At 48.8% G+C, this 13,259-nt stretch overlaps 1 protein-coding gene across 8 annotated transcripts in view; it reads left to right on the plus strand.

The window, feature by feature from the left end:
• Positions 1–13,259, plus strand: part of LOC146201321 (uncharacterized) — a 464,239-nt gene that overhangs the window by 343,703 nt on the left and 107,277 nt on the right. For all 8 annotated transcript variants that reach the window (XR_014705310.1, XR_014705311.1, XM_084595762.1 and 5 more), the window contains one exon: positions 1,015–1,178. Coding sequence is in view for 6 of the 8 variants with exons in the window: in XM_084595762.1 (XP_084451888.1) it covers positions 1,015–1,178 (164 nt within the window). In the remaining 2 variants the exon portion in view is untranslated. The remainder of the gene's footprint in view (positions 1–1,014; positions 1,179–13,259) is intronic.

The following is a 13,259-nucleotide window of genomic DNA, read 5'->3' on the forward strand; positions in this document are numbered from 1 at the left end:
ATATATATACTGAGCTTATGTGCGAGTCCTTGAATTTACTGTTGAGTCACGAGGTCTCGACAGACGCTGCAAATGGGAATTTTTCCGCTGACATGCTTGTCCATGAAATCTAAAAATTTCCTCCTTTGCGTTTCGCACATGTGTGATGAATTGTGTGTTTTAACCCTGCAAGACAACTCAAACTTTGAGGGGTGATTCTTACCATCTGGGGAATCTGTGCTGACATCACACAGCAGTTGCACTCCAGTTGCCCCAGTAGTCGGAGCATGTGGGTGCCCCCATGATGCACCTCTGGGCTTTGGCAAATGGGTCTTTGGGGGCACCTTGTGCCATGGCACTCTTTGGCCAAAGCTGCCCTCAGTCGTGAGCTCCTGGAAAACGATGGTGCTCTAAAAAATTCCACTGCAGCAGTGTTCTCCTCAGGTGTGTTCAAAGGGAAACTTCGATGGGTTATTATCATTTTGTTTTTTAGTTGAATTACATTCCTCGGCATGTCCTGACTCCAACACAAAAAAAAACGTTTTTCAAAATTTCAATTAGAAGTATTTTTAAGAACGAAAGACAGCAAATAGAAACCGAAACTGCTTTCACAGCCAAAAACGACGTCCCAGTTGACGAAATTGTGTTATCACTCTAAGTATTAGAAAAACACTCGTACGTGCGTTGGATGGTGAAAATAAAGTATGGAAATTATGACGCACTGCATAAAATGTCTGACGTAGTTCAATATAAGCCTCACAATTTCATAATCGTGCAGGAAGTGGACAGTAACGCCGGTATACTGTTTGTGATGTCAGAAACTCAGTGTTGCCCACAGAAATACTCTCAACTTAAGCCATGAAAACGGCATATTTTAAAGCCGTGTTGCGCATGAACGGATTATCGTACGGTGGCCAAATTTTGCAGAATGTGTTAGGACGGAGAGGAGAACCTATGGTAAAATTTTTGCTAAAATATTCGAATGTCCAAAAAACCTCCGGAGTTGCCCTTTAAGGAGGCAGCGCCCTTTTTCAGAGTCACGCCAGAGGGCAGAGGCTGCCCTGAGCTCCCTGCTGAGTGCCCTGCGCTGTGCTCTGGGCGTGGCCCCCTCCGCCAAGGAAGAGGAGGCAGAACAGCTGGTGCTCATCAGTGCGGTCCAGGGCCTGGTCAGCCGAGTCGGATCACTGGCCGGCACCAAGGTGCGTACGTTATGCTAAGTGCCTTGCATTTCCCCACGTCTGGGCTTATTCCGTTGCTGATGGCATTGAAAAAGTGGCATTTTATTGCGAAAGCAATATTACTCGCACTTTCAAGACTTCGCGTGACCCGACCGCAGTTATGTCTTACCCATGTGACGCTGTGACGTCAAACCCCACGTGACACTAGGCGACGTGTGCTGGCAGGAGCTGCCAACTTGGGTCTCTCGTTTCACATGGGACAGTTATGTCAGAATCAGCCTGCTAGGACCCTGGCTTTCACGTTAACCCTGTAGGCCACTAAAGCACTTTCATATCGGTTGGTTAAATCGGGGCTTTATATGTGGGCTGAGGAAGAAGAAAAAGAAAAGAAGAACACTCGGTCACCCACAGCTAATGCTTTCGCTCAATATTTGGTTCAGCAGCGTTGAACCCTTGTAATTTTTTTTTTTCTGAATTTTCACTTAGCACATGACTCAACACTCGACTGGTTGTTTATGGAGTAGTGGATCAGTATACTGGATAAGAATTGCAGGAGAAGCCTCTTGTAAGTTTTATGTTTATCTTTTGGAAATTCTCAATACAAGTCAAGTGTGAATATGGGATATTTCAAACATTTGATCAGTGAAAAAAAAAAAAAGCAAAATTATAAAATAGCGCACACTGGTCACCCTCTTTATTTCTGAATTGCAAATTAAATTAGAATTGTACAGAAGTGTATTCAGTACCGAAAAAAAAATTGCTTTGACTCAACTCAGCTGAGCCCTGCCGGGGCGGCGTAGTGGTTACGGCGCTCGACTACTGTTTTCAAGGCCGCGGGATCGAATCCCGGCCTCGGCGGCAGTCTTTCGTTGGAGGTGAAAAGCAAGGCGCCCGTGTGCTGTGCGACGTCAGTGCACGTTAAAGAACCCCAGGTGGGCGAATTTTCCGGAGTTCTCCACTACGGCGTCTCTCATAGCCTGAGTTGCTTTGGGACGTTAAACCCCACAAACCAAACCAAATCAATCAACTCAGCTGAGCCAGGTTATACGGAGGGAAAGCTCGGTTAAACATTAGAGAGATTTAGCTTACCGTTATCTGCGATCCGCTACCGTGATCCGCCACCACGCGTTTCACTGCGCATGCCCAGATTCCTTTGACGCTGATAGATGGCGCCACATACTGGATGTCGCCACATAGACCTGCCGAGTCGGGACCAATCAGCTTGGTGCCCCGCCCACGCGCGGTAGAGGGTCACAGTGACAGATCGCAGATCACAGTAAGCTAAATCTCTCTATTGACTAGCTGCTAAAGTGGTGAGGAGGCGAGGACGGCATGCACAACAGATACACTCAGTACCAAGAGGACCCCTGCCACAAGCAGCATGGGCCTTTTGGGTTCCTAGCCCCGTAGGGCCAGGTCCCTGTCTGTCTCGGGTTGTCTAGGCCCTTTTATCTAGCAAAGGCACTGTGTGAACCACGTGACACAACTGGCAAGAGCGAACAGGTGGGGCGCACGACTGCGCAGTGCGCAGCTAGGGCAGCTAGTCCCATGATGCATCGCATGCCACATCTGGCGAGAGGGAGCCAGCGATGCAACGGTTGGCGCAGCGCCAGATGTGACTCCGAAGTGCACAACTGTGGGGGTGGTACGCCTCCCGTTCGAGGGTCATTTTCAAGTTTGATTTGACCTTCAGCTGTGCATGCAAGAACAGAAGCTTCGCTCCAAAATCTAGCGTAAATATTTCACATGGTTCCGTATACCAGTTTTTGTACAGGAACGACCTGCGTGAAATGAGTGGAGCTGTCCAAATGAAAAAAAATGTCCAAATGAACCAGAAGCTTGAATTATCGAATTAGCTTGAGAAATAAAGCTGCAAAAATGTATTTGCAACACAGTAATCTTATCTGATAAACACCTAATACACTTTTGTCGTCCTCAACTACAAAGCGGTCAGCATGGTGGTTGTCCAACCAGCCCTAGCCCTAACCCAAGCACATGGAACACAGCACACCAGACACTGCATGAGAAACCGCGTCCAGCATGGCGTCCAGTCTGCCTTCTGCACGCCACCTGGATGGCCACTCAGTGCCACTGGTTATCGACACAACACCTCGGCGGCGCTAGTTACCACCACAGCATCCTTCTGCCCCAAGTTGAAACTACAGTGTATGCCGTTGCACGGAGTGGCGAACTCTGGATGACTGTCGACGCACTGGTGTTTGTAAAGCGGTGGGTCACTAGCAGGTGAGGGGGTAGCAGGACTCATGGCGTTTGGTTCCACTGCGGCCGCCACACGCTGTTATGCCTCACTCCCCAGCGACTGCGATGTGGAGACTGGCATTGGGGTGCTTGGCACCGCAGTCCTTTCTGGCCCTTGCATAATTTGCTCGTTCCCGCGGTTGACGTCCGACCCCTCCTCTGGGCCTCCGAGCCGGCGCCGCAAGTGGTCTCCATGGCGGTGCCACACAGTGCCATCCTCCAGTACTACCTCGGCTGATGACGAACTGGTCGATGCTTGGGCGATTGCTGGTACCCATCGGGGCCTCGGTCTGAAATTCCTGGCCCAAAGTGTGTCCCCAGCCACGGACACTGGCTCCCTCCTGGCTTCAGCATCGCCACGCACGTTTTGCTTTAGATGCTGCAGGCCCACTCTGGTGCGCAAGTCTGGCTTCAGCAGATCTATTGCAGTCTTCAATCGCCGACCCACGAGCAGTTCAGCAGGGGAACGACCAGTGAGGGCATGAGGTGTCGTTCGGTATGTCAGCAAAATCCTCGCCACTCTGCACTCAAAATCCCCTCATTGCACCTTCTTAAGCTTGTTCATTATGGTTTGCACAACCCGCTCTGCGGCCCCGTTTGACGCAGGATGGTATGGTGGAATGAGGATGGGCCGGACACCTTTCCTAGCCGAGAATGCCTTGTACTGTACACTTGCGAATGCTGGATCATTGTCGTTCACCACGACATCAGGCAATCTATGGCTGGCAAAGATAGTGCGTAGGCATGCAATTGTGGCTTCCGCCGATGGCGACGGTACCCGAACCTGTTCTACCCACTTCGAGTATGCATCCACAAGTACCAAGAAGTACACGCCTTGAAAAGGTCCCCCAAAATCTACGTGTAACCGGGACCACGCCCACTCAGGGAATGGCCATGGTGCCAGTTGCATTGCCTTGGGAGTCTTAGGATGCACCTGAAAAACTGTGCACCGGCCCACTTTCATAGTGATGTCCACATCAATCCCTGGCCACCACACGTGACTGCGGGCCACTAACTTCATTTTTTCAACACCCGGATGGCACTCATGCAGCAGATTCAGCACTGCTGCTCATAGCGACTCAGGTACTACGACCCGATTTCCCTGAAGTACACAGCCTTCCATCACCGAGAACTCCTCCATTCGATTTGCAGATGGCCGAAAATCCTGTCTGGGTGGCAAGTGCCCTCCCGACCACAACACACTACGCAGGGGGGCCAACACGGGGTCACGATCAGTTGCTGCCTCCACTACCGAGGCTGACAGGACATGTGGGTATTGTAAGGTCGCGGTGGTCCATTCTCTAATGTTTCGGCACGCGCGCCGCAGAAAGCGGCGATGGAAATTTCTACAAGCTTCGAGAACGTGACGCGACCGATTACGTAATCTCGGCCACCGCGCTGCGCCTTCTCGCTCTCGTCGTCATGGCCGAAGTCACGCGTGCATTCCCCCGCACGGTCCTGGCCCTCCTCCTCGCTTCGCGCGGGAGGGCCGCACGTGCTGACAATGTTCGAGTAAATTCGAGACCTCTGCAGAGGGCCGAGGGGGGGAGGCATAGCTTTGGCAGCGCTAAGCTGTTTTCCGTTCCTCCTCCGCACCTAGAAGCTTCTGCGCTAGCTATTTAAGAGCGCGCCGCGCAGCCATCGACGGTTCTGGTTCTGGTTCTTGTGCTGAGGCTAGTCATCGACGAAGACAGCGTAGCAGGCAGGCCCCGACTGAGAAGTCGTAAAAAGAGCGATGCGCTCAGTTTGCAGTTAGTCTTTCGCCCAGTCTCGTTTGTAAAGTGTGTCGTCTCTGTGCCTCATGTAAATAAGTTTTCTGTATCCTGTGCTTCGTGTTCTTGTTATATAAAGTTAATTTTCGTTTTGTTACTGCAAGTTCGTCGTCCTACGTCTCATTGTGTTTGCATGCGAACTACACGTCGCCTGCCGAATCGAAGAGCACCTTGGAGAGGTGCGGAAGATTTGAAGAACTAGAAGAACCTGACATTTACTGGTATGCACCTTCCAACATGAAGACGTCCTGGATCCTGGGCTCCTCTGGCGGTGCCTTGGCAAGTGGCAGGTGACTCAAAGCATCAGCATTTTCCAAGCTTGCCCCTGGCCTGAAGCACAACCGGTAGTTATATCCACTCAGCATCAGGGCCCAACGCAACACTCTCGGTGAACTTTGAAGTGGAATTCGGTTCTCATGACCAGACAGTCCCAATAATGGCTTGTGGTCGGTGATAATTTCAAATGGCCTTCCCCACACAAACTGATGGAACTTAACACGCCAAAAATAACTGCCAGTGCCTCTTTATCCAACTAACTGTAATTCTTCTCAGCAGCTGTTCGTCTCCGAGAAGCAAAGGCTATTGACTTCTCCTCTCCGGACGGCAGACGATGTGCTAGTACAACTCCAATGCCATACGGCGACGCATCACAACACAGCAACAAGGACAACCTTGGGTCGTAATAAACCAACACTCTTGCTAATACCAGCAACTGCTTGCTTTGTGCAAATGCTGCTTCCTGTTCAGGTCCCCAGTGCCATGGGACTCCGTTCTTAAGCAATTGGTGCAGGGGGTGCAGTACTGTTGACAACTGTGGTAGGAACCTCCTGCAAAAATTAAGCAGACCCAGGAAGCTCTGCAACTCACGCGTTCCAGTCGGTGCCGGTGCTCAAACAATGGCTTCAACTTTCTCTGGTGCTGGGTGCAGACCATCCTTGTCGATGACATATCCCAGGTACGCTACGCTTGCTGCGGCGAATACATATTTCTGGGCTTTCAGCTTTAACCTTGCACCACTCAGTCGTTTCAACACTTCCTCCACATTCTTACGTTGGTCCTCTGCCGACACCCCAGCAACTAGTATGTCATCGAAGTACACACCAGTCTTTCGCCAACCGCGAAGCAAATTCTCCATTTTGCATTGAAAAGTTGCCGGTGCTGATGCCACTGCAAAAGGCGGTCGGTTGTGCTGAAACAGTCCCTGCTGGGTATTAATAGTCACATACTTCTTAGAATCCTCGTCCAGCTCCACTTGCTGGTATGCGTCTTCAAGGTCCAACTTCGAAAACAACACGCCTCCTGCCAGCTGCGCCCAGATTTCCTCGTCGCGTGGCACTGGATATGTCTCAATATCGGCTGCTCGGTTCACTGTGATCTTGAAGTCTCCACACAGCTTAACTTTCCTGTCCTTCTTCAAAACAAGCACCAGCGGTGCCACTCATTCTGATGTCTGCACTGGTTTCATAATATCTTCTCTCTGCAGCCTTTGTAGCTCCTGGATCACCATGTCTTGCAGGGCAAAGGGTACTGGCCATGGCCTGAAAACTGTGGCTGTGCATTCTTGGGTACTCTTATCTTTGCTTTCACTCCTGAAAACTGTAAACACATTAGGGAACCGACCTATCCAGTCCTGTATATTTTCGACTACATTAACATTGAGCAGGTTCTCAAGCGGCATGCCAAAACCTTTTGCCCAGTTTCTGCCTAATAGGGCCCGTGAACCACCTTTGACAATGAACAATGGCGGTTGTGCAACCTTTCCTTCAAACTTTGCAAGCACTGACGCTTTCCCCGCGACCGCTGACTGGTGTCCAAAGTAGCCTCTTGACTTGGAGATCAGACTTCTCCATAGCCATCCTCGGATAACGTCTCGTGAATTCCGCCTCGTCCATCACCGAGTAGACTGCTCCTGTGTCGATTTCCATGCGTATCGACTGACCATTGATGCTAACCATAGCGTAAATAGGTGTGACTCTCGGCTCAAGGATGTTCACGCTGTCTGGCTGTGGCCTGACAGCGGTGTTCGCTGGTCTGCTCTCCAGTAACCACAGATTACCGACGTCCGCTTCTCCGTTCTCATCTTCGGGTGGCGTATCTACCGGGTCTACGGCCATCACCCCGCGGCGAGGTCGATATCTGGCCAGTCCTGCTCCTTGCTGCCTGTTCTGTTCCGCCCCTCGCAGACTTGTCCCAGGTTCCTGTCCGCCCATGCATTTTTTTGCTACGTGACCTTCCTTCTGGCAAGCAAAACACCGTAAATTCCTGAACCTGCACGAATGCTCGTGGTGCCTTCCGCCGCAGCGATGACAATCACTGTTCGCCTTGCCGCCTTTCGACACGTGGTGAATGTTCATCTCCTCAGTCTGCCCGCTCATCATTTTGGCACCTGAAACGGCAGCTTCCATGCTAGTGATGATTTTGACTGTGCGGTCCAGCGTCAGCTCCGACTCTTCCAGCAGCTGTCGTCGCATTGCATCATCCAAAATACCATGCACGATCCGGTCCCTCAAGTTGTTCTCCAGTTCCTCTCCAAAATAACACAAATCCGCCAACTTAAGGCCACTGTACGGTCACTATTTGGGCACTGCGCCCGTCCGCTCGAGGGCGCATCTGCCAGGTCCTAACAATAGGGCGGACGGAGGCATGCGTCCTCCGCCCGGCTGCCGCACAGAGTTCGTCAACTTCAACTTTTGTCGCATGCGTTCTCGGGGGCGCATCGCAAGCTCCTCCTACTTTTTCAAAGATGGCCGCCGACCGAGCGTAGGCGAGACAAGGCCTAGGTGGACGGTGCCTTTCGATGAAAGATATACTTCATGTCGCTATTGCTCGTCTATTACAATTATTCAAAGCGACTTGGAAGTTTGCCTTGCCATGTGCACAAGCATCGAGTGACAGTTCCCCCAGTTGAGTTGGCCTGCACCGAGTTGACGAGTAGCCGACAAACCTACGGAAGATGTACTACTGCTACACAGTTGCGGTGCCTCGGCGTGTTTATTTGGAGCCGTTTGTGATTGCTGCAGGATTTTCACGGACAGCATCAAGAAGCAGCTCCCCACGGTGAATTAATTCCCTGTGCGCGTAGACAGTTTCATAGCAGCGACAATTAGTGGGAGTGTAGCGAAAGTGATACGTTCGGAACGACTGTTGTTTTGCCAAGTTGGTGAAATCGCCTGCAAGTATATCTGTTACGAGTGAAAAGATCACTTTGCACGCTTTGTTTTCCGAATGTTGATATGAATTTTGAGCTGTGCTAGTCGCATTCATTTGTCTGCGTGCAGCGATCGCAAGCATACGATGTTGTTCGTGTTACGTGCCGATCACTGATATCAATCGTGTTTCGTGTATGTGCTGTGCTTCAGAACTGCTGTTGGTGTAAAGTGCCCTTTCTGAAAACTGTGTTTTACGTGCGCAAAACGATTTTGGCTGTACGGAGAAGCCTCGGGAAGTCGGCACCTATCTGCTGCTTGATGCTTCGTGAAGTATGTTTGCGATGGTTGCTGGTTGTCGTTGCTTCGTGTGATGTCTGGACTGATGTGTTTATTGGGATTAATCGTTTTACTCCGAATGCTCTCATTACAACCGTGCGCGGACGGCATTGTTGTTAGTGTTCTTGGCCCCTTTAGGTATGAGTTGTGGGCGCACAACCACGGCGGACTTGTAACCAAGTTTTTGTGCCGAAAAAAAAAAAAAAAAAAAGCATTCTTGTTCTGTGAATGGAACGATTACCGTAGAAATGGCTGAGAAAGCTAAGAAGGTGTGTAAGTTTTTTTAGGACAAGTGTAATAGATTGGGCAGTGTTATATGGTACAGGAAGAAAAGTACGGACACAATCTGAAATGAAATGCTATCTTATGTGTTATTCAGTTTCCCCATTGGAGCAGTATAAGGGTAGAAGGATGGAAGTTTTCTGCACATTGTGCAGGACAGTCCTCATGATATTCTCATAAAAAAAAAATAAAACTCGCACTATGAGTCATAATAATAAAGAGTAAGAGTACCTGCAAGCAAGATCTCAGTAGAAAACCACCTGCACAAAAGTGTATAGGGCTCCATGGATTCAGCTTTATCATGTGGCTCGCAGAGCATAGTGTGAACCTTGGGGTGCAAATACATGGCACAAGGCAAATGTTTACATCTGGCATGCCTTAAGCTGCATGCAGTAACACTTCATGAGAGTGATGAATGCTGGTACTCTCAAGTATGACTCAAGGAGCAAAGATTTTAGGCATATACATAGCAGAAATTAATGAGTAGAAGGTATGTAACACGGTCACACAAACACTTTCGATCCTCATTGAACTCGATCTGCATTCAACTCGTGCAATCGTGCCCGAGCCTGCTTGGATTGAAGCTGTTTCTGAGCGCTCTTGAGTTTTGAAGCACATCCGAGAGCGGGCGTTGCCACCCTTGATGTCACCTAACGCACACGAAGGAAGCTTATCAGTGGTCATTCAAAACGGCCGTGCAGCACCGGATGCTTCAATGCTTCCTGAAAACCTCAATGAGGATCACAAGTGTTCGTGTCGCAGAGGTATAAGAAGGAGCAGGTAATTTCAGACTGAGTTTGCTAAGAAATGGGCTGCTACCACAGTTCTTTCAAGTGCATTACAATGAAAAACCAAAGTTATATGCAGAAAATAGCATCTCATAAGCTTTTGTACTCTCGACAGGCAGTTTGCACATGTAAGCACTTCAGACGTCACGTGAAATCCTGTGAACAGCTGACCAGTGGCATTGTTTTGCAACATACATTTCCCTCATTTTCTTATGAACAGCCAAATAAAAATGCTTTTCATAATGGCAATAACATGCACCTATTATTTGCTGCAGATTTCCTTCTCTCATTGATTCATTTTTTTTAAATTTTTACTTAGTTTTTTCGTGGTTGAAACTGCCTACAAGTATTTGATTCGTTTGAAAAGCTCACTACACATATCTTGCATTCTGAATGCTGAAATAAAGTTCAATCTGTGCAGGTAGTCGCGTTTGTTCTTCCCCCTGTAGTGACCATGCATGCACGGCTTTTTTCCTGCAACGTGTCCATCATAAATATTGATTGTGGCTCGTGTGTACTGTGCCTGAAAACAGCCTTGAGTGCGATGTGACCTTTCTGGAAACTATTTTGTATTAATGAAATGATCTCCACTCTCTGCTTTCTGATGTGACTACAGAAGCATCGGCACCACTCAGTGGCTTGATTCTTCATGAAGCATAATTATTGCAATTATAGCCAGATTATGAGCAAGCCTGTCTTGTCTGTGCCACGTTTTGTTCTGATTAATCGTTATGTTGTGGGTGCTGGACATCATGATGGTGTGCAGACAAAACTGTTAATCTTTTTGTCTCTCTTAAAAGGGTACATATCTATGATGGGTACCGAGCGTTTGGTGCTGAGCCAAAAACAAGAGGAGAGATTCATGTCCCAATAGAGCACATGCCGTGTAATCAACTTCTGTCGTTTTATCCTTGGCCCAACAGAGGAAGATGCCACCAAATGAATGGCTAAGAAAGATGGTAAGGCCCATTATTAGACTGAAATGAATTGGGCAATATTATGGTACAGAATGAAAAAAAAAAATGTACAATCTGAAAGGAATTTTCAACCTGGCTAAACATTCTTCCAGTTGCAATGATACAACAATATACAGGCACTTGCACACTTTTACCAGGGCAAGGCCCTTGATCACACTGAGGGGAAGACGAATTCAAATAACGAGTTGCAACTGAGCAAGATGAATTTTCAAACAAGTTTCCTTGAGACTAAACCGTGAAGGTTTGATAGTATCAACCCTCTACAGCATGATAATTCGGATAGAATCTCGTCGCACAACCACATTACCTTGCATTGCCTTGAGCTGCATAAAGTGATCCTTCTTGAGAATGTTAAATGCTGCTGCTTAGTGTAGCAAAAAATGGAAATTACTTGGCAAGAACCTAATGTTGAGGAGAACCAGAATGGGGGGAGGATTAACATTTATTTTCTGGCTTCAAAGACCACTATACTGGTAACAGATGCGAGATGCTACAACTGGGGATATGCATATAACAGCTTAAGCTTGCTGCTACAGACAGGCAACATTCATTTTTTGTTCATGGTATAGCATGCAGAAATCTGGATAAAATATCCTTTGCTTTGTTGAATTTCCTGGCTTCAACCAGAGCAGTGCAGCATTACTATCAGGCAACACAAGCAGCCTGAAATCTCAAAAAAGCCATGTTACACACACCTAAAATCACTGGAGTGCTTCTAAGTACTCCACAGATATGGTTGTCAAGTGAAAATTCATGCAGTTGCATCAGCATGTACCTAATTACAGTAGAATCTCGGTGATACGAACTCGGCTGATACGAAATTCGCTGTGATACCAATTCATAAAATTCCCCGGCCGAATTGCATTGTGTTCAGTGGGCAAAAAATCGGACGTTCCGAACACTTTTTCTTTTCGCTACGGGTGATACGAACTTCGGTATCACAACTGGTCGAGGCCCACGCACACACGCACAACGAGAAAAGCGTGCACAGCGGTGCAGCACTGATAGCACGGATCACGAACGCGCGAAAGAAGAAAAAAAAAATACAGCGGGAAAAAAACCGGCTTGGCAACCCGCGGCAGCAGCGAAGTTGGCGAAGGAAGGCGGCGATATCTTGCCCCCCCTCCCGCTCTCTCTCTTCCCGCTTTTTTTTTTTTTAGTTGTGCGCACGGCCTTGCGGCCCTCTCCACATTTCTCCGCCGCCCCGCAGGCCATGCTCTTCCGCTTTCCGGAGTCTCCGCTGCAGCGGCAACACGTTGCTACACGTTGCTTCATTTTCTCGTTTGTTGAGGCTGACAACGCGTTGATAGCGCGTCGTTTTGTGATCATCTCGGCAACGCGAAAAGGTACATCATACTGCAATGTCACGGAAGAGAAAGGCGCTGACCTTTAAAGACAAATTGGAAATTTTAAATAAGGTGGACAAAGAGCCCAAGAAAAGGCGCACTGACATGGCCAAGGAGCTAGGCCTGCCGCTGTCAACGATCGTTGGTCAGCGCGACCAAATTATGCAGAATGTGCAGCACTTTGCGATGAATTCTAAAGAAGCCAAAACTGCCCACCATGTGAAGTTGGAAGAGGTTCTTCTAACGTGGTTCAGAGAGGTCACGGCGGCCGGCGTCAACATCGACAGAAAAGTGCTTCGTGAGAAGGCAGCGGACATCGCACTCACAATTGGAATTGATGACTTTCAGGCCTCCGGTGGATGGATTCACCGGTTCAAGGTGCATCATAATCTTTCCTACAAGACCGTTTGTGGCGAAGGAAAAAAAGTCGACGCCTCCGCCATGGAAGACTGGATGACAACCACACTGCCGTCTTACATAGCGGGATATGAGGCATGTGATATTTTTAATGTAGATGAAGCAGGGCTGTTTTACAATCTCCAGCCCGAAAAAAGTTTGTGCTTTAAAGGCGATGCCTGCCGGGGCGGACAAAAGAGCAAACAACGTATCACAGTTTTGTTTTGTTTCAACGCCGACGGATCGGAAAAGATGCCGCTGACAGTCATTGGCAAATATCAAAAGCCCCGATGCTTTAAGGCAGTCGGTCGATTGCCCTGCGTCTACAAGGCGAACAAAGAAGCATGGATGACGTCTTCTTTGTTTATGGAATTCGTCACGTACCTCGACCGCAAGATGTCTTGCCACAAGAGAAAAATAGTTTTGCTGCTGGACCAGTGCACCGCCCATCCAAAACAAATGACACTACAGAGTGTTAAGGTGGTGTTCCTGCCCCCGAACGCAACAAGTCATTTGCAACCACTGGATGCTGATATTATAAGGAATGTTAAGCACCATTTCAAAGCTTTGTTGGTGCGCCGCCTCCTCGCGAAGATTGAAAGGAAGGACGCGAATCTCCAGATCACTACGACCATCGCCAATTGTTTCGCGAAGTCTGGGGTTTTCAAATCCGCCGTGGCTACTGCCTCGCAAGTGCCAGACCCGATTCCCATCCATGTCTGGAATCAACTTGACGTTGACTGTTGCGTCGACGATTTCGTCACCGCGGACGACGACCTCGCCACCTGTGGTCTCCG

This window comes from Amblyomma maculatum, chromosome 2, assembly GCF_055883805.1.
Source record: "Amblyomma maculatum isolate TAMU_Amacu chromosome 2, ASM5588380v1, whole genome shotgun sequence".
NCBI classification, from domain to species: Eukaryota; Metazoa; Arthropoda; class Arachnida; order Ixodida; family Ixodidae; genus Amblyomma; species Amblyomma maculatum.